The 25,137-nt window shown below is 44.7% G+C and overlaps 4 protein-coding genes across 4 annotated transcripts; all 4 read left to right on the forward strand.

Moving 5' to 3' along the window:
- The first annotated feature begins 5,776 nt into the window (after nt 1-5,776).
- LOC125518231 (wall-associated receptor kinase 4-like) lies at nt 5,777-21,470 on the forward strand. The gene is made up of 6 exons (XM_087531710.1): nt 5,777-6,437; nt 10,580-10,586; nt 13,693-13,704; nt 18,175-18,578; nt 19,088-19,246; nt 20,479-21,470. The coding sequence occupies exons 1-6, from the start codon at nt 5,777-5,779 to the stop codon at nt 21,468-21,470; spliced, it is 2,235 nt and encodes a 744-aa protein (XP_087387836.1).
- On the forward strand, nt 12,744-13,670 carry LOC147957473 (uncharacterized). The gene has a single exon (XM_087536957.1). The coding sequence runs from the start codon at nt 12,744-12,746 to the stop codon at nt 13,668-13,670; it is 927 nt and encodes a 308-aa protein (XP_087393083.1).
- LOC147957474 (uncharacterized) lies at nt 13,809-14,756 on the forward strand. Its single transcript, XM_087536966.1, has one exon. The coding sequence runs from the start codon at nt 13,971-13,973 to the stop codon at nt 14,754-14,756; it is 786 nt and encodes a 261-aa protein (XP_087393092.1). The 5' UTR covers nt 13,809-13,970.
- LOC147957475 (uncharacterized) lies at nt 14,919-17,308 on the forward strand. Its single transcript, XM_087536970.1, has 8 exons — nt 14,919-15,390; nt 15,462-15,663; nt 15,766-15,969; nt 16,053-16,226; nt 16,308-16,658; nt 16,746-16,841; nt 16,929-17,054; nt 17,150-17,308. The coding sequence occupies exons 1-8, from the start codon at nt 15,140-15,142 to the stop codon at nt 17,306-17,308; spliced, it is 1,563 nt and encodes a 520-aa protein (XP_087393096.1). The 5' UTR covers nt 14,919-15,139.
- Nucleotides 21,471-25,137: the final 3,667 nt, after the last annotated feature.

Below are 25,137 nucleotides of genomic sequence, written 5' to 3' on the forward strand. Positions count from 1 at the left end.
GCATGGCCGATTGAAGGGTATACATCGTTTATCCCTCTCATGTTTCTTTCTGTTGTAGCAGTACTAGCGATATGCGTAGGTGTTTCTACTATATGTGTAGTACATGCTCTGTTAGATCGTAACCAGTGTGTTATCAATGCTCTCAATGTCATGCTCATGATTTATTCATGGATTAATTTAATCGGAAAACTGCCTATTTTCTTATCAAACACCATTTTGAAAAGAAAAAAATTGTACAACATCTTAGGTTTTCTATATTATCGTGCGCATTAGTGATCCGGGTTTTAGCAAGGCAAATGCATGCAATAGTACCAACGGCTCCATGAGCCAATGCATGAAGCATAAGCAACCTGTTTTATCGCTATTAATATGATTTTATTTATTTATTAAAACAAAAAAAATCTATATGCTCTAGGCAATCTAATTTCCTCGTGGTCCATGGACCACCATATTATTCCCTTGCTGCCCCCATCCTTCCCTGCCAGGCGACTTATTGCTAAGGTGCATTATGTTGTGACACAAAGGAAGTAGGAGTATAAAATCTGTTTTTCTATACAACAACAAGTAGTTACATAGATTAAGGTGCAAACAGCAAACATAGTCAGTTTTTAAGTCCCATGGCACTAGCTATTCTTTAGACATCCAACATTCCGTTCCATTTCCTGTCAATAAAAAAACAGATTCTGTTCCATTGATCATCGGTATTCTCTGTCTAAGGTTTGGGCAATGTATCAAGAGGAGCTTACAATGGAAAGCTAATTACGATAACATATGTATTTGCTTCATGTCAAAATATAATGCATCTTAGTTATTTTCATATTATCACGCGTATTAGAGAGCCGAATTTTAGCAAGCCAAACGCATGCAAGAGTACGAGCGGCTCCATGAGCCAATAGCATAAGCAACCTGTTTTAACGCTATTAATATGACTAGTCGTCAACCCGTGCATTTGCACGGGCTAGTAATCTTTTTTATTCAATCTATATTAGGAACAAATATATTTTCTAATACGAAACACTATAATTGAGACCTTTGTGAAGCATATACATTTAGAAATATGGAGATTACCAAAGAAGCTATGCATATCAGTTAGATGAAATCGTAATCTAATGCCACAAAACTAATGTATTTTCTAATAATATGGTATCACATTATATTGCTCAAAGCTCAGTCCATCAAGATGCAATCGTCTGTGAAAATTTTCTCAAATCGTTTGCAATCGCTTGTTTTCACCTATGTACTCAACGTCTTGTAATATTCTACTCAAATGATGATACTGTTTTCACTGCCCGGTAACTAATTAGCATTTGGTCGAACCTCTCCTAAGAATACATAGAATTTATAACCTTGTATATGCTTATATTCCAAAAAATATTTAATATACCTAGGTGTCTCAAAAGAATGGTTAGTTCTAGAAATCCATGTTGACTAATGACTGAGAAATTTGAATGTGAAATATTATGCCAAAGAGCAGAAGATATAGGTGCCTTGATCAAAATGTAGAGTTACAGAAAGAATAACTTATGAACACTTGATAAAAACAAACCACGACGATCAAGGATCCAGCAGCAGTGTTGAACTTTGGCAATATGAAGAAAATAAGACACTCTGGAGCCGGTTAGAAGTAGGAATCAAAATGATTTACAGGATTGACGAACCCTCTAGACATATAAACTAATGGATTCCGATGAAACTATAATAAATCATCAGAGGATGGAAGAAAAACAGTATGGTAGTTTCATTTGTTAAGAATTGTACGTTTGCAATCTAAAAGCAACATCATAATAGTGCTTTCGAATTTGCCAGAAAAATACTACTTTTGTTGTTCGAAAGGTTCCATCGAGGGAAGAGATAAGAGAGATATATAGAAATCTCACAATCAGTAGCCATACACCATGATACCGGACATAGGAAAATTGCATGCTATTGGAAAAAAATTAGTAACACGTATCAGCTTAGCAGCTCCTCACCCACATGCAAGAAAACGAACGAAATAGGGCCAGTGTAATTTTTGAATATCTATGCTCGGTCAAAGAGAGCTTACTGAGGCACCCATCAGTGAAATTAGGTTGAGAATAGTATTGTCAAAATATTAGAGTGCCACATCGAGGTTCATGCACAGAATAGGAGCCTGCAACAACAACGTGTTCCTGCGTACTATCTCAAACTGGCTATTTCCAAACCCACCTTAAAATAATTGGTTCGTGTGATTTAGCCAGTTTGATTCACATGCGTACCATGTAAGTTATATTATTTCTCATGCAGTTAATTAAGAAAGACGTAAGAATTTAATATGATTCAGGTGATGTAATATCAAAGGAAGGGACCAAGTGATGTTTAGCGTTTACGGAATTAGGTGTGTACTACTGCCACCAAACAAAAGTAAATTCACCATGTCCCAGTTCAGAAATTAATAATGGTACTGACAAAAAACATATCAGCACATAATTGAGTTTTGAACCATCTCCTAATGAAGTGATAATTAGACAATGCACATCCTTGTGAAGCAGTTCCAAGCGAGCTGTGTGTTTTACGTACATAGCTAGAAGCAAATAATTCAGAATTAGGGACATGAGCTAGTTCTGCTTGTTCTGCTTGTTCTCGTCAAAATCTCGTCAGGGGATACAAAATAAATTCTGAAGAAAATCTTTTTGTGGCAAATTTTTTTTTGTAAAGCACACAGCTCGCTTGGAACTGCTTGTGTGTTTTTCAGAATCAGGGATACAAAAATAAATTCCGAAGAAAATCTTTTTGTGGCAAGATTTTTTTTGTATCCCTGATTCTTGTAGACGTGAGCTAGTTCTGCTTGTTCTCGTCAAAATCTCGTCTCCTTCAGTTCCTTGTCCATCACCATGGCGACCACAGGCATGTATGCACCACATAGATCAAATTACCAAGAAATTGTTTGCTAGGGCACATCACTGCATGCCATTAGAGCTAATGTTTAATCCACATACTTGTATTTGTAGCACTATGTTTGGGCCAGCGAGCTCATCACCTGATAGGGAGTCGGCGTTTCACTGCGGCATGGCTGTTTGCAAATTCCAACGATTGGCTTGAATAACCATGGCAGAGCGTGCTTGGAACAGATAGAATCAGAGCTTCACCTAAGGAGAGGAGAAGAGCTGGGATCATCTCAGTACGCATGGGACATGTCTGGACAGGCGAGCTGGTCACCTGAGAGCGAGTCGGTGTTTGCACTGCAGCACGGCTGTGTGCTGGAACACATGTATTGTGTTTGAAAATTCCAATGATCGGCTTGAATAACCATGGCAGCACATGCTTGGAACGGATCGGATTGGAGCTTCACCTAGGGAGAGAAGAAGAGCTGGGATCATCTCAGTACCCACGGGTCTGAGGCTGGGGCGCATGAACCTAGGTTACTGAGAGCCTGATTGTGCGTCGTGTGATGCAAGGACTCGATCCAGCAGCTCGGTAGCTTCGTCGATCAACTCCCAATTAATCCCAGCACTCGCTTTGTTGTCAAGGTTGGGCCTTCAGCCTGAAAGAGATGGTGCGGTTTTTCCATGGGATAAGAGAGAGACGATATCCAAGCTGCAAGATTGCTTCGGAAGCGGAAGATGCCATGGAGTATAATACGTAGAGATTTCTTCAGATTGTTGATCTTGACTAATAAGAAGGAAGAGGTCGTGGAGTATTGTTATAGATTGCTTCAGGTTGTAGATTTTCTGGAAAAGGAGAAGATGCCGTACGTGGAGCTTTTTCAACAGGGAGAAGATGTAGTGGAGTTTTAGATAGATTGAGACTCCTTCTATTTTCAAACGTGAAAAGAGATCGAGTTAGAATTTTTTTCCTACTTAAATTTTAACTACCAAGAGAGGATTTTTGGCTCGTGGGATACATTGAGATTCCTTCTATTTTGAACCGCGCAAAGAGATTGAGTTATTTTTTTCCTACTTCTATTTTTACAACCGATAAAGGATTTTGGGCCTTCTTGATCATTTTTTGTCCCTGGAATTTGTAGATTGATCTACACCGTAATAATTTGGTCCCACCAGATGAACGGCTCCTAATTTCTAATTAACGTGGGAATTATTAGGGAGTCTGTAATTAGTATAGATAGATAGATAGATAGATAGATAGATAGATAGATAGATAGATAGATAGATATAGATAGATAGATAGATAGATAGATAGATATAGATTTTATCTATATATTAAACAATTAAACTCTCTATATGCTATATGCAATCTAATTTCATGGTGGTCCATCGGCACCACCATATTATTCCCTTGCTACGCCCCTGCTTCCCTGGCATGCGAGTTGTTGCTAAGATGTATTATGTTTTGACACGGAGGAAGTACGAGTGTAAGTTTTGTTTCTCTATACAACTGCAAGTAGTTGCATAGATTCAGGTGCAAACGACCGACACCGTCAGTTTTTAAGTCTCATGGCACTAGCTTTTCTTTAGACATCGAAGATTCCGTTCCATTTCCTGTCAATAAAATAAGAAGATTCCATTCAATTCGTCACCAGTTGTCTAGACGAGTTTATAATGAAATATTAAAAATACAGTTTTGCTAAAGCACATCTAGATGTGCCATAAGTATTGTACATCTAAGTCATATGTCATTAATCTTACATTAAGATTCGTGTGAATATTTTCTTTTTTTTCTTTTTCTCTTTATGCTTGATTCACTCACTTAGATGTGCAATAACTAGAGCACATCTAGATATGCCCTAGACACACCCCAACATTAAAATAAATGTGTAATCTGAGCACAAGACAAGAATAACTAATAGGAGTACTACCTGTGAATGGCAGGTCAGTGTGGCTCAGTCCCACACTATTTTAATTTTGGGATAACGAGTCAATATTATTGGTTTCATCAGATAGCCTTGCGCGGCCAGTTTGTTTTATTTTTCAGGCACCCCGGTTTTTTTAACAAGGTACAAACGCAAACGCTCATACATACGCGTATACACTCACTTCTATGAATGCACACACATGCACATCCTACCCCTATGAGCACCTTTAAGAGGCTGAAACGGCATATCATTTTAAGATTTACGAAGTCACTATAGGCACTCTTCTAAAGGATTCTCATGGCAAGCCGGAAGTGGGCGAATGACACACTTGTCTCCATTAAACATGAACTTTTTATCACCCACAAAAGAAATGAACTTTTGATATTCTCCAAAACAACATCTATGGTTAAGTGAGGGTAGATGACACATAGTAACATTATTTTCCTGTCGATAATCTCAATTATATCAAGTTAACACCTTCCCTGACAGTATGGTTAAGCATGGGGAGATGACCCAAGCTATCTGATATGGAACGGTTCTTTCATCACCCCATCAGAAATTTCAAGAGTGTGATCGATTGGGTCGTATGTGTGTGTGTGTGTGTCCATGCCGGTTTGGATTTCATGAAAGGACGAGCCGATGTGGTTGTGAGAGGGCCCTAACGGCTCTTTCAATGCAACACCGTGACCATGTGAGTCGTGAGTGTCGTCCATGTCGGATTGGTTTTCATGTACCGACTTTTTTTTTAATAAAGCCATCTATCTCATGCTGAAAAAACCTACTCATTGCGCAAAACCCCTATATTTATTAGGAATAACGGTCAACCCCATCTCTAGAAGTATTCGGTGGGCTCAAATGAAAAATATTGAAACCTTGACGTTGTGAACGCTGCTATAAATATGTTCATAGCAGAAGATGGTTTGTATCACCCACCCACGGCTTTGAAGGCTTGAACCTAGTGCAAGCCGCTTAGCTTATGCTTGGAGGGTGTACCAAAAAAACACCATGAGCATTACGCCGTGGCACTACCATTCCCAGACCCAGCTGCTGTTGCCTCTTCTCCTGATCGCCCTTGCGGCGGCCACCCGGTTGGTGGTCCTAGGAGCCGCTGCTGAAAAGCAGGGGCAGCCAATCACACTTCCGGGTTGCCCAGACAAGTGCGGCGACATTAGCCTCCCGTTCCCGTTCGGCCTCGCCGCCATGCCCGGCTGCTTCCTTGAGGGCTTCGAGGTCTCCTGCAACGACTCCTTCGACCCCCCTCGAGCCTTCCTTGCTTACCCAGGTTTATCCCAGAGTGTGACCCGCTACTCCTACATCTACTCGGGGGCGGCGAACATCACTGGCCGGGTGCGGGACATGAATATCACGGACGCGGTGGCGCCGTTCGAGCTCATTGGCGTATCATCCGCCAAGGGCGAGGTGCAGGTGTACGGCGCTGTAGCATCCGTCTGCAGCACAAATGCTGACAACTTTGTCAAAACTAGACAGGCTACATATTTGGTAGACACGCTCAGCATCAACGGGGAGGGGCCGTCGCCGTTCCTCCTGTCGATGACGCGCAATGTTCTCGTCGGCATCGGCTGGGACGTCGATGCTATGGTCTCCAGCAGCATCGGGGGGAAGGTCGGAAACAGCTACTTCCTCACCTGCGAGTCAGACCTCAGGGGCAACCTGCACGACGCCACCAACCACTACCGGAACAGGGCTCTAAGCCGACAGCCAAATGTATGCCGACGGCCACCGTCGGCCTAATCCGAGCTATGCCGACAGCTAGATCCTGGCCGTCGGCGTACAATGGCCGTCGGGCTATCCCCGTCTACGCCGACAGCAGCCGTCGGCACAACACAGCCGTCGGCTTATCCCGGACTACGCCTACAGCTGCCGTCGGCATATACTGGCCGTCGGCATAGATGCGGGCCCGCCGACAACACTCATCACGGCCGGCTAACGACGTCAAATCTATGCCGACGGCCGTGACGGGTGGCCGTCGGCATAGATACGGGTGACACGTCACCGATCCAGAGCGCACCGACCAGGACCTATGCCGACGGCAGCCGTCGGCATAGATGACACGTCATCGATCCGGGGCGCTGTCCATCTGCCCTGGCCGCAGCTATGCCGTCGGCATAGTTTTTTTTTCTTTTTTTCTTTTTTTCCATATAGTATTATTATTATTAAGCATACAGTATGTGTTAATAAGCATACATATAGATTGTGTTAATAAGCATACATATAGTATGTGTTAATAAGCATATAGTAAGCATACATATAGTTTTTTTTTCTTTTTCTTCACTGTTTTCTTTATTATTATTATTTAACTAACTTACATATAGTATGTGTTAATAAGCATACATACATTACTTTTCGGTTCTGTACAGAGCGGTGTGACCCCCCTCACGAACGGTGCCGCCGCCAGCCGGCAACTGGAATGGGGAACAGCCGCATCGGGTCTATACGAAGGGGACTTTGCTCCAAGTGTTCATATATATCGGATGACCTACCACAACCGGATGGTGTTATGCCATGTCCGAAGAGGCGGCACGCATCTCCGGGGTGTGGCCCCGTCACGTACGACGCCGCCGCCGGCACCTGGAGGAGGGGAACGGACTCGTCGGGTCTACATGGAGTGGATGTATCTGTGGGTCTGGCCCGGATGTTGCTCCCGGGTGTCTCTATGGGCGGACCTGACACAACCGGGCGGAGAGGTCCACTGGTCAAAGCCCGTTCGTGCAAAGTCAAAGGGCTAGATCTCGTGGTCAACCGCTCCAGGGTTAGGCGGGACGGGGGCCCTGGGGGGTAGCAATGCCACCGGAGCATCGTACTGTGCCTCATACATGTGGGGTGGTGTTGTGGCATGTCCGAAGAGGCCGCACGCGTCTCCGGTGCGTGGCCCCCTCACGGACGGCGCCGCCGCCGGCACCTGGAGGGGGGAAACTACCGCATCGGGTCTACACGGAGTGGATTTAGGTGTGGGTTTGGCCCAGATGTTGCTCCCCGGTGTCCCTCTGGGCTGACCCGACACAACCGGGTGGAGAGGTCCACTGGTCAAAGCCCGTCCGTGCAAAGTCAAAGGGCTAGATCCCGTGGTCAAACGCTATAGGGTTAGGCGGGACGGGGGCCCTGGGGGGTAGCAATGCCACCGGAGCGTGTCCGGGGTGTGCCCCCCCTCACGGACGGCGCCGCCGGCGGCACCTGGAGGGGGGAAACGGGTGCGTCGGGTCTACATGGAGGGGATCTTGCTGTGGGTCTGGCCTGGTTGTTGCTCCAAAGTGTTCCTATGGGCTGACCTAACACAACCGGGTGGGAAGGTCCGCTGGTCAAAGCCCGTCCGTGCAAAGTCAAAGGGCTAGATCCCGTGGTCAAACGCTACAGGGTTAGGCGGGAGGGGGGCCTGGGGGGTAGCAATGCCACCGAAGCATCGCACCGGGCCCTCATACATGCGGGGTGGTGTGGTGAAATGTCCGAAGAGGCGGCACGCGTCTCCGGGGCGTGGCCCCCCTCACGGACGGCGCCGCCGCCGGCACCTGGAGGGGGGAAACGGACGCGTAGGGTCTACACGGAGGGGATCTTGTTGTGGGTCTGGCCCGGATGTTGCTCCCGGGTGTCTCTATGGGCGGACCTGACACAACCGGGTGGAGAGGTCCACTGGTCAAAGCCCGTCCGTGCAAAGTCAAAGGGCTAGATCCCGTGGTCAAACGCTACAGGGTTAGCCGGGACGGGGGCCCTAGGGGGTAGCAATGCCACCGGAGCGTGTCCGGGGTGTGCCCCCCCTCACGGACGGCGCCGCCGCCGGCACCTGGAGGGGGGAAACGGGCGCGTCGTGTCTACATGGAGGGGATCTTGCTGTGGGTCTGGCCCGGTTGTTGCTCCAAAGTGCTCCTATGGGCTGACCTAACACAACCGGGCGGGGAGGTCCGCTGGTCAAAGCCCGTCCGTGCAAAGTCAAAGGGCTAGATCCCGTGGTCAAACGCTACAGGGTTAGGCGGGAGGGGGGCCTGGGGGGTAGCAATGCCACCGGAGCATCGCACCGGTCCCTCATACATGCGGGGTGGTGTGGTGGCATGTCCGAAGAGGCGGCACGCGTCTCCGGGGCGTGCCCCCCCCCCTCACGGACGGCGATGACACGGTAGTAGACGGATCAGGCACTCGCATAGTTACCGGATCAGGTACTCGGTAACGGTACCCCTCAGTCAGTTGCTCTCCTATGTATCACCTTTCACGAGACCATATAAAATATTTATATCATAAAGAAATGTTGTCCCCCTCAATTTATTTCGAAATATATTAACACAATGTACATTTTTTGTTAGTACAATTTAGCAAATAATTATGTCATAAAAAAATGTTGCTGACCATAGAAAAAATCTGGTTCAGAAAAAAATATACTTGATATTTTAGAAAATTGTTGTACAATATAAAAAAAAGGATCATGTAATTAAAAATAATGTTTCAAATCATTAAAGAAAATGTATGGTACATTTTAAATAATGTTCATGCATGTAAAAAATATGTATACCATCTATCATTTTTAATATAATTATATACGATGTATCATTCAAAAAAATTCAAGAACGTATATTTAAAAAAAAGAAATATACCTATGCCTACGGCTTAGCCGTCGGCATACATGCCACGTGGCATGATTAATATATGCCGACGGCTAAGTCGTCGGCATAGGTCGCCTTATCCATACCCGGGCGCTCCCCGTCCAGTCGTTTCCCGACCCCAGCTCGCCCCCGACCCCGATCCGCCGCCGCCGCATTCGGCCCCGCCGCCTGCCGCCGCCCACTCCACCCCTGCCTCCCCCATCGCCGTCTCCACCCGCCGTCGCCCCTGCCATCCCCGCCGCCGTCTCCACCTGCCGTCTCCCCGCCGTCTCCACCCCTGCCTCCCCCGTCGTCGTCTCCATCCGCCGTCGCCCCGGCCTCCCCCGACCGCGCTGCGCCGCCCCGGCCTCCCCCGACCCCAACACCGCCCCGGCCTCCCCCTGACCGCGCGCCGGCCGCGGCTCCTGCCAGCCCGCACGCCCGGCCCTCCGTCCCCGGCCGCCCCTGCCCTCCCGGCCCGTCCCCGGCCGCCCCGCCTCAGCCCTCCACCGCCGCCCCCTGCTCGCCGCTGCCCCGGCCGCCCCTGCCTCACCGTCCCCTGCCGCCCCTGCCTCACCGGCCGCGGCCGCCCCGGTGAGCTTTTTTTTCATTTTTTTGCATTTTTTACTGCTTGTTATGTGATAGATGCATGTTGTATGGATGAATGGATGGATTAATGTATACTGCTTGTTATAGCTTTGGTCAATTTAGTGATGTTGTCAAATGTTTTCAAATTTGAAGAACGAAATTGGTATTTTTGAGATGTTGTCAAATAGCTATAGTTTCATTTTGTGATGTTGACAAAATTGGTATCTGATGAGTAGTTATTTTATCATGATGATCTTGCTAAAAAATTGAAGAACAAAATTTGACCCTTGATGAAAATTAGGATTTGAAGTATCATGATGATCTAAAATTAGGATTTGAAGTATCATGAAAATTAGGATTTGAAGTATCAAGATGTCATTAGCAATATGATTTTTTTTCATAGTTTGAAGTGTCAATGCTTTATGTGATGTGGTGCCGTCAAATTTTTTGACTCGGTAAAATTTACAGGCTTTGTGGTATTCATCTCCCTGGAGCCTTCGTCGTCTGGGTTTGGTCCGTGATCCTGCCGCTGCTCGACTACTTCCTCTACAGCGGAGGGTGAGCTACGAATCCACCTTCACCTCCTAGCCTCTTTTAACTAGATTAAATTTTCACATCAAGTCGCGTAACCTAGGTCTCCCGTCCGAAAGGGTTGCATCGATAAATATGCATTCAATTGCATATTTATCACCGCAGCTCTTTCGGATTGTCCAGCGCTTTCCACGGACAGCCCGAGGATGTGTAGATTGGGTACGTTGTTCATGCTCTACCCCGTTCCGAGACAGGATTTCGGCGGCGCCTCCCTGTTGTTCTCCGGATGCACATTCTCTCGGCATTTTGCCGAGACGTGTATTTGGAGAACAGCGGGGAGGTGCTGCCGAAATTTTGTCTCAGAATGGGGTAGAGCATGGACAACGTACTCAATCTACACATTCTCGGGTGGGATTAGGACCCATCTTTACCTATTAGAGATGTAGGTGGATTAAATGTCGTTTCTCGTCAACCTTGTAAAAAATAAAATATTGATGTGAGTAATTTAAATGAATCCTTAATTTTGTTGTGTGGCTTCCAATAAAGTAGAGATGGCAGATAATCAGTGGATGTATAGTGGGTTTTTCCGTCGGAATCAAGTAACAACAGAGTGGGTCGAGAAAACGGATGTGTTTTTGAAAGAGATATTCCGTAGTCCAATGAGGATGGTGCCAGAATGCCCGTGTGCCAGATGTAAGAGGCGTATCCGTAGAGATAAGAGTGAGATGACTAAGCACCTTCGCACGCATGGATTTATGCCCAACTTTAATATGCCGATAAACTTTGCCCAGCGGGACCGTGGTAGAGAGGATGTGATACGACAACGCGTCGCTGGTTATGAGGACGATGGGGTTAGAGACATGCTAGATGATGTCTTTGCTGCATAGCCGACACCTCCGTCACATTCAGCGAATGAACCGGAGGAGCCGGAGGAAACCGCAAAGGCCTTCCTGGAAATCTTAGCCTCGTCAAAGAAACCTCTCTATGAGGGTGCCAAGCTGTCTGTGCTGGATGCCATCTCGCAACTGATGGCAGTCAAGGCTGAGTACGGCTGTAGCCGAGGTTGCTTCGAAGCATTTCTGGGAGTACGAGCTAACAGCCTGCCTGAGGGCCATGAACTGCCGAAAACCATGTACGGTACGAAGAAAATCATGAAGGCGCTCTCGATGGACTATGAGAAAATACATGTTTGTCCAAAGAATTGCCTTTTGTTTAGGCATGAGTATGCGGATGACAAGTATTGTAGGAAGTGCGGTTCCTCTCGGTATATTGAGGTGGTCGATAAGCATGGTCAGAAGCAGCAGCTAAAAATCCCTGTGAAGGTTCTTCGGTATCTTGATTTTATAAAAAGACTACAGCGCCTTTTCATCACCGAGGAGTCTGCCAAAATGATGAAGTGGCACAAGGAAGGGAAAAGGTACAATCCAAAAAAAATTGTACATCCATCAGGAGGTGAAGCATGGAAGTCATTCGATATAGAGTACCCGGAGGAAGCAGCCGAGGCTGGGAATGTCAGAATTGCTATAACAGGTGATGGGTTCAATCCATATGGTATGTCGTCTAATCCATACAGCTGTTGGCCCGTATTTGTTATTCCGCTGAATCTCCCTCCCGGCACCATAATGCAACGCAAGACCATGTTCCTGTCGCTTATAATTCCGGGGCCTGAATATCCAGGGAAGAATTTGAGTGTGTTTATGCAGCCGTTGGTGGATGATTTGCACCATTCTTGGTACTTCCCGAGGTTGACATACGACCGACATCTGCAGAAAAATTTCTTGATGAAAGTTTGGCTACAATATTGCATGCATGACTTTCCCGGTTATGCCTTGTTCTGCGGATGGTGTACAAGTGGAAAGATGCCTTGCCCAGTGTGCATGCAGGCCTTGATTTTCATTTGGCTGAAGAAGGGTGGCAAGTATGTTGCATTTGACTTGCATCGACAGTTCCTCCCTCTAGACCATCCTGATAGGGAAGACAAGAAGAACTTCACAAAAGGCAAAGTTGTCCATGAAGTAAACGAGATTCCAACGTTTTCTGGTGCGGATGTGCTTGCTCAGCTGAAAGCTCTTAAGCCTGCCGGTGAGGGGAAAGGCAAAGGCAAAGGCAAAGGCAAAGCCACAGGCGAAGACGAGGGCGAGGGCAAAGGAAAAAGTAAAGGGAAATTTTTTGAAGGATATGGTGAGACGCACAACTGGACTCACATTACCCCCTTCACGCAGCTTCCCTATTTTAAGGACCTCAAACTTCCATACAACATAGACGTGATGCACACCGAAAAGAATGTCGCAGAGTCCCTTTTTCACACGATCCTCAACATTCCTGATAAGACAAAGGATAATGTTAATGCTAGAGTTGATCAACAGAATATTTGCGATAGACCACGTCTACACATGCAGCCTCCCACAGGCAGTCGAAAATCTTGGTTCAAGCCAGATGCTGACTTCATACTTAAAAAGGATCATAAGATGGAGACATTCAAGTGGCTGAAACACGTCGTGAAGTTCACTGATGGTTATGCGTCGAATATAAGTAAGGGGGTCAATCTTTCAACGGGCAGAGTGACCGGGCTCAAGAGTCATGACTATCATGTATGGATTGAGCGGATTATGCCGGTGATGGTTCGGGGCTATGTTCCCGAGCGTGTCTGGCGTGTGCTTGCGGAGTTAAGCCATTTCTTCCGCACGCTTTGTGCTAAAGAAGTATGTCCTGAGAAGATAAAAGAAATGCATAAGAAGGCGCCGGAGTTGATATGCAAGCTAGAGAAGATCTTCCCGCCAGGCTTCTTTACTCCGATGACACATCTCCTTTTGCACCTCCCGAACGAGGTATTGTTGGGGGGACCTGTGCAGAATCGTTGGCAGTACGGCCCTGAGAGACAGAACAAGCATCTGAGACAGAAATGTGGAAACAAAGCTAAGATTGAAGCTTCCATAGCTGAGGCAGTTATCCTAGAGGAGGTGGCAGACCTCAGGACAGCCTACTATCCGGACCATGTTCCCACGTTGCACAATAAGGTGTCTCGATACAATACAGAAGAACCCAAGTATAAACCCAAGTTGCCTCTATTCATCGGGCAAGGTAGTAGGGCTGGATGCTCGAAATCTTATCTCATGCCACGAGATGAGTGGGAGGATGTCATGTTCTATATCTTGCACAACATCAAGGAAGTTGAGGATGAGTGGATGAGGTAATACCTTTGCACCATTCTTTTAGTCAATTCATTATGTTCACTTTGCCTAGTTCTTATACCGCTTTTCTTATTGTAGTCGATTCGTTGAAGAAGAATGGACGGGAATGCTGCCTCCTACTGAAGCGGAGGCACTTGCTCTTCTCCGAAAGGGTGCTGATGGAAGGAAAAATTTCGTTGCGTGGTTCATCGAGAAAGTAATTTTTCACACTTCCAATTAAACTCATGCACCCTATAATTTCAATTAAACTCATGCACCCTATAATTTCAATTAAACTTGTAGGGAAATGATCCGACCGAATCAATGGATGAAGAATTGAGATGGGTTTCCATGGGTTTTGATCCTGTCGTCATGACATGCGAAAAGTATGATGTGAATGGGTATCGCTTCCATACAGAGGAGCACCAGAACAGTCGGCCTGATCCCAAAACCATAAATACCGGAGTCTTCACTGAAGGAGATAATGAAGTAGATTACTACGGAAGGGTAGGAAAAATATACGAGCTTACATTCAAACGTGGCCGCGAACACCTAAGTCTCACTGTGTTCAAATGCCGATGGTTCGACCCCAAAAAGGGTCTGAGACATACGCCTTCTATTGGTTTAGTTGAAGTTAAACCATCAACCGTCTATGCCGGAGCTGATCTCTTTATCGCCGCTACCCAGGCCACACAAGTATATTATCTGCCTTACCCATGCCAGAAAGAGTACCTAAAGGGTTGGGAAGTTGTGTTCAAGGTGTCGCCGCATGGTAAGCTACCGGACCCGAACGATGATGATTACTACAACATAAACCCCATGACATACGAGGGAGTGTTCTATCAAGAGGAACATGATGACGTGGTCCGAAACAACGAGGATGATGACTTGGGTTATGTTGACCTGGACCCAAACGACGACGACGCACGGATTGATGGTGAGGCAGTTGTGAATCAAAGAGACATAATTATGCTTGAAAAGTTAAATGAAGACGCTGACGATGAGGAAGAGCCTCCACCTCCGTCAGACAACGAAGAAGATATGCGTGATAGTGATGATGAGACCGGTCCACAAATAGATTACTATAGTGATGATTCATATGGGTTCTAGAAAATGTAAGTTCTTTTAATGATCATTACAATAGTATGCTTAATGTGCTCTTCTGGTATTAATGTTTTTCCTGTATGCTTGTTTAATTGATATCTTTACTAATTGTTTATTCTCTTCTCAATGCAGGTTTAATAATCATGGGCAAGTCCAGCGACGCTAGTTTCCTCAGTAAATTTAAAGGACTTACTCGGAGTGGACGAGCCCACAAGGTTCCCTCCCGACTACGCGAGGATGACACCTCACAGGGAGGTGGAGGGGTCGGGGGAGGAGACCCTAGAGGAGGAGGCGGTGGGGGGAGAGCCCCTAGAGGAGGAGGAGGTGGGGGGAGAGGCAACCGGGGCAAAAAACTCCGGGCCGTGTCTGAAATAGGAGGGTCTTCTTCGATGCCCTCCTATACAGAGGCACCTTCTGAGTCTGAGGAGGAGGAGTATGTTCCTGATGGCGAGGAGGAGGAGGCCGAGGAGGAGGGTGAGGAGGAGGAGGAGGCCGAGGAGGGTGGAGGGGAGGTTGATCCCGCGTTGTGGGGTGACTTGCCACCGGGTTCTTCGCAGGGGTGGCTGCGTGGTAATGCCGGACTACCTACACCACCTTCTATCGAGGAGCACAAGTGGCTCATTGAACCTGTGGGGACAGAGTAAGTGCCTCTCAATCATATTTTCAACACATGACAACATTTTCTTATTGTACACATGGATTCTTTTGCAGAAACTGGATCCTTCACGGAAAGGGCCGTAAACCGAACGGCCTTATCACTGTCCTGTTGAAGGAGTTTTGGCCTGGCCTATTCTGCCCGCGGCCAGACAGGGACCCGCAGCAGCGGGTTTTGGCCACGAGCTGGGCCCACTATGAGGCTTGCAGCAACGCGGAGTACGGGACGACCGCTAAGGCCGTGATCACCAAATTTTGGGTAAGTTCTCTTCTGAATCACTTGTCTTCAGTTTCGTTCATAGTTTATCATTGAATCACTCAACTCATGCCTTGTTTGCTTCTGGTTTTTGCATGATTGCAGCAACTCTATAGAGTTCTTGACGAGCACAAGGCCAGAGCCGACGTGGTCTTGCTTGCGGCTGCGAAGAAGAAAGCTCGTCAGTTGCAGTACGAGGTGCGCTGGGTTGCCGTCTCGCAGTACTACCACTACTACCTGCACCAAAAGATGACCAAAACTCAAGCGCAGAAGCTACGACTTACCTTGAGCAAGGAGCAGTTCATGATGGTAACTATTACTAACTTTTCATTGTTTCAAGCAGTCAACTATATGTTTCGTGCTCACATGTCATGCTTTCAAAATTTGCATAGGTTGTTCCTCGTTGGTGCTATGGAAGGCATGACGGATGGGCGAGTTTGGTGGATAGGTGGCTCGGCGCCGATGCAGAGTTTGCTGCCAAGAGCATCAAGGCCCGGGCTAACCGTGGAGACGACGGGACACACGGCCAAGGAAACAGGAACCACTGGGGCTTCAAGGCCATGAAGGTATATCTATGTGCATGATGCATTTTTGTTCTTCTTTACGTCATGTTCTTATGTATGGCTGACTTCTATTTGACGTTGTAGGAGGACAAGTTGAAGAGGCCGCTCTCAGACATGGAGTCGTGGAAGCTGGCCCGCGAGCGGAGTCATCGCAAGGAGGGCGAGAGCCAGTACTACGGCAAGACCGAGGAGCACCTGGGGTCTTACATTCATCACTATCAGGAGTTGCATCCGGATGTTCCTATTGCTGAGGTCGCCCAGTCTCAGATCGACGACACGGCGGTGGTGGCCATCCAGGGGAAGAAGAATGGCCGGTATCCGTGTTTCGATGGCTTGATCACTCCTTCGATCTCGTACACACGGCTTCGGGCTAGCAACCCGAGCCAGTTAGAGAGTACGGGGCGTTCACAGACTCCCTTAGCCCGCCAGCATGCTGTAAGTACTTCCTCCTTATCTTTTTCTATCTTGCATTCTCAGTTTATTTTCAGCATTGCTCACTTAGAAACAACCTAAATTATGTAGGCATATAAGGAGTTTGTCGAGCATAGGAATCTCGAGGTGTGGGAGTACTTGAAACGAGTGAAGGCAAACGATGATTACAACCGTCAGATGATGACGGTTAGTTTTGCCCTCTTAAAACCAACCTAAATTTTTGCACTTTCATTCCTTCTGATCTTCTAGTTTGCTTGTTTAACTAACATTCAGACTATGTTGGCGTCTTGGACTAACCGCACGGATCCACCACAAATGGGACCCCCACCACCACCTGCGGGAGAACCCCCACACGTGCCCACGTTCGATGAATGGGTGGAACTAGGCAGTGATGGTTCGGTTAGTACATTTGCCTAACTACTAGCAAACTAGTTCTCGTTCATGAAACACTATCATATCATATTTACCGTTAGAATCTTTTTTGAAACATGTAGGGGACCGGTGGCTCGACTCCTGCTCCGTCGACCCCAGTCACTCCGATCTGGCAGAGTGGTGGTGGTCGCGATGACGGTTTTGGCGGAGGTGGTGCTTTTGACGGAGGTGGTGGTGGTTATGGCGGAGGTGGTGGTTTTGGCAGGGGTGCTCTTGCTTGATGATTCCGTGCATGTGGCCATCGTGCCATGCCTTTCATATTCCTACTTTTATCATGTTTCATGTCTTGCACTACTTTTATGTTCATGAACTTCCATCGGTGATGATCTTTAGATGATGTGATGAACTTGAGTATGTTTAGATGAACTTGAGTATGTTCACATGATGAATTGTCATATTTCATATTGTTCTGTTTTGAAATGCTGTCAAATCAATTGGAAAAGAGAAAACAGGGAAAATAAAAAAAATAAAAAAACTATGCCTACGGCAAAGCCGTCGGCATATATACGCCCAGGAGTTACCAGGGCTTGCCACGTGGCAAACTATGCCGACGGCTTTGCCGTAGGCATAGCCCTGCTGCCAGGAGAAACCAGGAGCTGCCACATGGCAGGGCTATGCCTACGGCAAAGCCGTCGGCATAGATTTCCATCTATGCCGACGGCTTTGCCGTAGGCATAGCCCTGCCGCCAGGAGAAGCCGGGGGGCGACACGTGGGGCAGGTATGCCGACGGCTAGGTCGTCGGCATAGATTTCCATCTATGCCGACGGCCAAGCCGTTGGCATACCTGCTCCACGTGTCATCTCCTGTATCGTGCCACGTGTCGTCTCCTGAATAGCGCTGTTGACGTCGCCGTCCGTTGCCGTCAGACGGAAAACAACGCCGACGGCTAAACTATGCCGACGGCTATCCCACGGCCGTCGGCATATGCTCCTATGCCGACGGCTATACTACGCCGACGGTCTGACACATCTACGCTGACGTGATCTACGCCGACGGGGCTATGCCGACGGCGGCCGTAGGCATAGATCTATGCCGACGGCAAAGGACCTATGCCAACGGCCTTGGGCCGTAGGCATAGCCCGCGAGTCCGGTAGTGAACGGCTCCTGCTCCCGGCGGGGCTGCTGCCAGGCCTCCTTCCCGGAAGCGGCTCCCCTCGACAGGTTCTCTGTCAACGTGGATGGGCCCTATAACAACACCCTGTGGGAGACCAACCCGTGCTCCTATGCCATGGTGGTGGAGAGTTCGTGGTACAACTTCTCTACGCCGGACTTGTACAGCGACGAGTTGCAGCGCAAGATACTGCCAAGGGGCGTGCCGTACGTGCTGGATTTCGCCATCCGGAGCGGATCATGTCCACCCGAAGGGCAGCCGTCTCCCGTGTGCGCCAGCGCCGACAGCTATTGTGCCAACGCAACCAGGGGGCCTGGCTTTGTCTGCAAATGCTTGCCCCACTATGAGGGTAACCCTTACATCACCGGTGGATGCAAAGGTACTATATACTACTACTCGCACTAGTTTTTCAATTACCAGGGATATACATGACTACATTACAAAACCATCATCACAAGAAAACACATATGCTAATAAATTTCATCATAAGATTACCTCCGTTTCTGCACACAGGGTGTTACGCATATGCTAATATGCAATCCCTCCGTTTCTTTTTTACTTCCCATATTATGTTTGTCTTAAGTCAAACTTAGTAAAGTTTGACCAGATCTATATTTAAAACTGCCTCAAAGAATCTATATTAAAAAGTATCAACATCTACAATATCAAACAAATAAAATATATTCCATGGAGGATATAATGATCTTCATTTGGTATTGTGAATGTTGGTTTTTTTTCCCTCTACAAACTCGTTTAAATTTTGAAGATTTGACTTAAGATAGACCTAATATGCGAAGAAAAAAAGAAACGGAAGCAATACATGCAAATATTTATTTAGAGTGGTTACTTTGAATTTTGTATGTTCAACATCTTTCTTTTTCCTCTCAGACATCGATGAGTGCGAGCACCCTGATTTGTATCCTTGTTCTGGGACATGCATAAACAAGCCAGGAGGCTATGATTGCCCATGCCAAAGAGGGGAGAAAGGGGACGGGAAAACAGGAACTTGTGCAGACAAATTCCCCCTACTACTAACAGTGGTTGTTGGTAAGCACTGCTAGTGCACAAGATTACTTAAAGAAGTTGTCCATTTTCGTAACATTTTACACTTTACTTGATAGATGCATCACATTGAAGTACGTAATAGCCCCCCCCCCTCCCCCCCCCCCCCACCCACCTCCAAAAAAGTAGTCTCATGAAAAGTGTGCATATGAACATAACTAGATAGGAAATAAAAACAAATGGGTACAAGTCTCATGAAAGCTGGAAGAATTCCATATATGCCAAATCTTTGAGTGCAAGTTTTGCACAAAAACCACTTATAACTTGAACATACACCGATTTAATTAAACATGAACTTAATCATATCTTTTTTAAGATCAAAAGGGGCATCCCACCTTATATTGAAAGTCGCAATACAAAATTTATCGAGGCTACATACTTACAATACCCACGAGACTTATACCCAAGTATAGAGTAGTGATAAAGGTTTAAATAGGCAAAGGTGTTAAATGGTTCTCCCACATTGTTACCCCACGTACAATTTGTCGGACATATCTTTAAGTTATCCCATTAAGCTAATCTTGTTATACAGTTCAATTAACACTATTTTTTGCAATGATGCATTTGACTCGGTTTCTACTATGGTTATGCATTTTACCCCAACCTATCATCATTTCACAATGTGTTTACCAAGGAAAAGACATGTTAACTACAAATGTATAATATAGGGGAGAATGAAAATGACAATGAACCCATGCAACTATTTCCCTAATTCAAAGCTTGAACATTATCCACGGTGATGAACAAGATCGGATTTATGCTAAATGAAATGTCAAGTAAAGCAGCTAATGAATATAGAACAACATGGGCCACAACATAGTGTCTAAGCATGTTCAACAAGAGGAGATGGAACTTGGATAAACCAAGCTATGACGAGAATTAAATGCGGGACCAAGAAGTTAGCATTGATAATATGATATGCTAAAAGCTTCTAAAAGAATACTTGATTAAATCACTTGGAAGTTCATTGTATGGTGTGAACATTGCCACGCTCCTACTTGGTCTTTTACATGTTAGCATGTGAAGAAACTTACCTATTCCAATTATTATGCCATGGTTCATTCTTCGGTTTTCAGTTCTTACATAAGTGTACCTTTTGTTCTTTAAGAATATAAACACATAGCAATAGTTCTTACATAAGGAGGTTAAAATTTTGAAAGTATGTCAATCATAGGATTTGAAATACGGAATTAAGCTTGTTTGATTTACACATGCAGGTGCAATAGGGGGGATTTCTTTCATTTCAATTGTGACACTTGTTATTCTTCTTCGCAAAGAGAAAATAAAGATGAGAGAATTCTATGAAAAGAATGGCGGGCCTACCTTACAGAAGGCAAAAATCATAAAACTTTTCAAGAAGGAGGAACTCAAACCAATTCTAAAGAGTAGAAATTTTATTGGAAAAGGTGGCTTTGGTGAAGTTTACAAGGGTAGGCTGCTTGATATTGGGCTAGTTGCAGTGAAGAAGCCAATTAGTGGTAGTGTGTTGGAAAACAATCAATTTGCTAATGAAGTCATCATCCAATCTCAAGTAATCCACAAGAACATAGTCAGGCTCATCGGTTGTTGCCTAGAAGTTGATATCCCAATGCTAGTATATGAGTTTCTTTCCAGAGGTAGTCTCGATGACATTCTTCATAATAACAATGTTGCACCTCTTGACTTGGATGTGCGTTTACGCATTGCTGCTGAGGTAGCAGATGCTCTAGCTTATATGCACTCAAAAGCCCATACTAGAATCTTACATGGTGATGTCAAACCAGCAAATATACTCTTGGATGATGACTTTATGCCAAAGATTTCAGATTTTGGCATATCGAGGTTGATTGTGAGAGATAGACAACACACAAATACAGTCATTGGTGACAGGAGTTATATGGATCCGGAGTACCTACGGTCGGGCCTACTGACTGAAAAAAGTGATGTCTACAGTTTTGGAGTTGTGATACTGGAACTTATTAGTAGGCAACAGGCTACACATTCAGATGGTAGTGGATTAGTAGACAATTTCCTTGCAGCCCACAAAGAAAATAGAGTTGCTGCGTTGTTTGATAACGCATTTACAAGGCCGAGAGATTTGGAGCTTCTTGGCAATCTTGCAGGGATCGCTATACAATGTCTTGAAGATGATGTGAATCAAAGGCCATCAATGGTAGAGGTAGCTGAGCGCATTCTCGCAATTTATCAATCTCATATCACGTTAATTTAGTGAGTAATATTGTGTTTTTAAGTGTGCAAACCTATTTATTGTATTTTCCTCTCACAATGTATCATCCCATGGACAGACATTATCAACGTGGGCATACTTATTTTATTTGCTTCGTAAATAAGGAAATTGTAATGTATGGATTCATTGAGTAATATTGTGTTTTCAGTGTGCAAACATATGTTGATCAATCAAATTCATTTGTCATTGTGGAACCGGAGTTTGTTTGTTCTTAACGGATAGGCATTGTTCTTACGGAATTCTATATTATGGCTTATGAAATAATACTTCTTGATCATTATCAGTCTAATAAAAGTTGCCCCATACCCATCTCAGAATTGTTGCCCATTGACCCATTATTAATTAGAATGAGAACTCATAATGCACTTTTTTGGGAGCATTTTATGTAGGTTTAGGACTGGTAGAAATTGCGACCGCATGCCCTCCATGTCCTTGACAACTGACTAGGAAAGCAACACCGTGTTACCACTATTAACAGTATAATCAGTTAGCTAAAAAGATATGGTACTACTCCAAACGGGTTTATAAGTTGTGGACAGATATTTAGGTCTTCGATTTAACTAGCAAAACATTTTTTATATGCCACACGATCCACTTATGTGTAACTTGCTTATTCTCTATCGAACATCAACATACACTACATGAATTAGCGATTTTGCCTAGTGCAGGGGCACACTCGACAATGGTCAAAACACGCGGAGCACTCAGCAAAGGCGACTTGGCTGGACGGATTTTTCCTATGGACGCACGTTGTGTCAAAGAGTCAACCTTTCGCACAGAGACCTGGCTATCGAGCGATCACCTGGGACGGGCCCATTAACGTGTTGCAGCGTTTTCCGGTTTTGGGAACCTTCTAGAGTTTCCCAGCCGGGTTTTTCTAGTTTTGAGAACCTTCTAGAAACTTACCTAGACCAGTTTTCCTACTTAATATTTAGTTTTTAGTTTTTTTCTTTTTTTGTTTTTCTCTATATTTTTCCTCTTTCTTTTTTCCTTTCTTTTCCTGTTGCTGTTTCTTTCTTCTTTTTTCGTTTCTTTTTTATTTACCAAGTTTTTTTCTTTTTATAAGAGTCCATGTTTTGAAAATTATTCAGAAACTTAAAAAATGCTCGTTCTTTAAAAAACGTTCAATATTTTTAAAAATGGTAGTGTCTTAAAAAATTGTTCGTAAATTCAAAAAATGTTTGCATTTTTAAGAAAATATTCAGGAATTCTAAGAAATGTTTTTGTTTTCAGAACTTGTTAGAATATTTTTCAAAAATTGTTTGGAACTTTCTTGCTCAAATTGCTCAAAACTTTTGAAATTATGACTGGGATTTTAAAAATTGTTGCTATTTTGAAAACTTGTTCACAAATTCAAAAAATATTCTTGTTTCAAATTTTTGTTCACGTATTCAACAATTTTTCAAGTTTGAAATTTTTTTCTAAAAATTCAGAATATGTTCATGATTTTAAAATTTTATTCATAAATTCGAAAAATGTTCATATTTAAATTTTGTTCAAAAACGAAAAAAAACAATTTTTCAAAAAAAATCCCCATTTCCAATATTTGTTCACAAATTCAAAAAATATTCACATGATTAAATTTTGTTCACAAATTGGAAATTGTTTGGGAATTTCAAAAAATATTCCTGTTTATTAATTTTTGTTCAAAAATTAAGAAAAAACTTTCAAAATTTGTTCACATATTCAAAAATATTCTTGTTTCTTTTTTTTACAAATTCAAAAAATTTCACATGTTTAGATTTTGATCACAAATAAAAAAAATCTCTGCAGATTTCAACAAATGTTCCTGTTTTCAAAATTTGTCACATATTCAAAAAAATCTACAGTTTAATAAAAAAATCACAAATTAGAAAAATGTTCACGTTTGGAAAATTAATTTGCAAATTCAAAAATGCTCGAGTTTTGTAAAAAATAGTTTGTAATTGTGAAAAAGTTCACTCTTTGTATTTTGTTATTTTTTCAAAAAACATTTGCGTTTACAAGAAGTAGTTCATAATTTCGAAAAATGTTCTCGTATTCAATTTTATATTCCCAAATAATGTTTGCATTTCAAAAGGGTTTTCCTTTTTCTAAATTACGTTTGAATTTTCTTAAAAAGTTTTAATCTGCCGCGTATAATAGATCATATGCATATGGCTGCCCCTGTTAGACACGTAACTTTAGTTAAAACAGTGGTTATCGATGTGGTTCTCGGGCGTGAGGTCTTGAGTTCGATCCTTAGTCAACATCTTTTCTAGAATTTCGCAATATGGTTTTAACTTTTGCTGTTGTTGGTAGTTTCTTTTAAATTTGCGCTGCAGATCTTTTGCAATAGGTCGCGTGTGGCGGTAGGTAGCGCATCGCAAGCCGTTGCACGTCACGGGTTCGATTCCCCAACGCTTCTTATTTTCACGAAATTATCATCCCGCGAAGTAAAGCGAATGGCCGGCCTAGGTGACCCGCCTCCTATGCAAAACAGCGACCTATGGGAGCTCCCTGGCTGGACTCCTACCCGCAAAGGCAGGTTTGTCGAGTTCTTTTTCTCGGCACTAGGCAAAAGTTTACCGAGATCTTTTTTTCAATTGCCAAGTGCAAACACTCGACAAACAAGTCGAACAAAAGCAAAAAAAGAAAGATGCCATCCATGACAATGACGGCCTCCTGATGCAACGAGAAGCACCCAACCTAGCGAGTTCGAGTCAACATCTTTTCTAGAATTTCGCAATATGGTTTTAACTTTTGCTGTTGTTGGTAGTTTCTTTTAAATTTGCGCTGCAGATCTTTTGCAATAGGTCGCGTGTGGTGGTAGGTAGCGCATCGCAAGCCGTTGCACGTCACGGGTTCGATTCCCCAATGCTTCTTATTTTCACGAAATTATCATCCCGCGAAGTAAAGCGAATGGGCCGGCCTAGGTGACCCGCCTCCTATGCAAAACAACGACCTATGGGAGCTCCCTGGCTGGACTCCTACCCGCAAAGGCAGGTTTGTCGAGTTCTTTTTCTCGGCACTAGGCAAAAGTTTACCGAGATCTTTTTTTCAATTGCCAAGTGCAAACACTCGACAAACAAGTCGAACAAAAGCAAAAAAAGAAAGATGCCATCCATGACAATGACGGCCTCCTGATGCAACGAGAAGCACCCAACCTAGCGAGTTCGAGTCAACATCTTTTCTAGAATTTCGCAATATGGTTTTAACTTTTGCTGTTGTTGGTAGTTTCTTTTAAATTTGCGCTGCAGATCTTTTGCAATAGGTCGCGTGTGGTGGTAGGTAGCGCATCGCAAGCCGTTGCACGTCACGGGTTCGATTCCCCAATGCTTCTTATTTTCACGAAATTATCATCCCGCGAAGTAAAGCGAATGGGCCGGCCTAGGTGACCCGCCTCCTATGCAAAACAGCGACCTATGGGAGCTCCCTGGCTGGACTCCTACCCGCAAAGGCAGGTTTGTCGAGTTCTTTTTCTCGGCACTAGGCAAAAGTTTACCGAGATCTTTTTTTCAATTGCCAAGTGCAAACACTCGACAAACAAGTCGAACAAAAGCAAAAAAAGAAAGATGCCATCCATGACAATGACGGCCTCCTGATGCAACGAGAAGCACCCAACCTAGCGAGTTCGAGTCAACATCTTTTCTAGAATTTCGCAATATGGTTTTAACTTTTGCTGTTGTTG

This window comes from Triticum urartu, chromosome 7A, assembly GCF_056163025.1.
Source record: "Triticum urartu cultivar PI428250 chromosome 7A, HENAU_Tu73, whole genome shotgun sequence".
Taxonomy (NCBI): domain Eukaryota; kingdom Viridiplantae; phylum Streptophyta; class Magnoliopsida; order Poales; family Poaceae; genus Triticum; species Triticum urartu.

What these genes read in the sequence shown, in the direction of transcription:
- LOC125518231 (XM_087531710.1), top strand. Translation starts at nt 5,777, where the DNA reads ATGAGCATTACGCCGTGGCACTACCATTCCCAGACCCAGCTGCTGTTG. An exon ending in CATCACCGGTGGATGCAAAG is followed by an intron (nt 18,579 to 19,087) that starts GTACTATATACT and finishes TTTTCCTCTCAG; the next exon opens with ACATCGATGAGTGCGAGCAC. An exon ending in ACTACTAACAGTGGTTGTTG is followed by an intron (nt 19,247 to 20,478) that starts GTAAGCACTGCT and finishes TTACACATGCAG; the next exon opens with GTGCAATAGGGGGGATTTCT.
- LOC147957473 (XM_087536957.1), top strand. Translation starts at nt 12,744, where the DNA reads ATGCACACCGAAAAGAATGTCGCAGAGTCCCTTTTTCACACGATCCTC.
- LOC147957474 (XM_087536966.1), top strand. Translation starts at nt 13,971, where the DNA reads ATGGATGAAGAATTGAGATGGGTTTCCATGGGTTTTGATCCTGTCGTC.
- LOC147957475 (XM_087536970.1), top strand. Translation starts at nt 15,140, where the DNA reads ATGCCCTCCTATACAGAGGCACCTTCTGAGTCTGAGGAGGAGGAGTAT. An exon ending in GGGGCTTCAAGGCCATGAAG is followed by an intron (nt 16,227 to 16,307) that starts GTATATCTATGT and finishes TTGACGTTGTAG; the next exon opens with GAGGACAAGTTGAAGAGGCC. An exon ending in CCTTAGCCCGCCAGCATGCT is followed by an intron (nt 16,659 to 16,745) that starts GTAAGTACTTCC and finishes TAAATTATGTAG; the next exon opens with GCATATAAGGAGTTTGTCGA.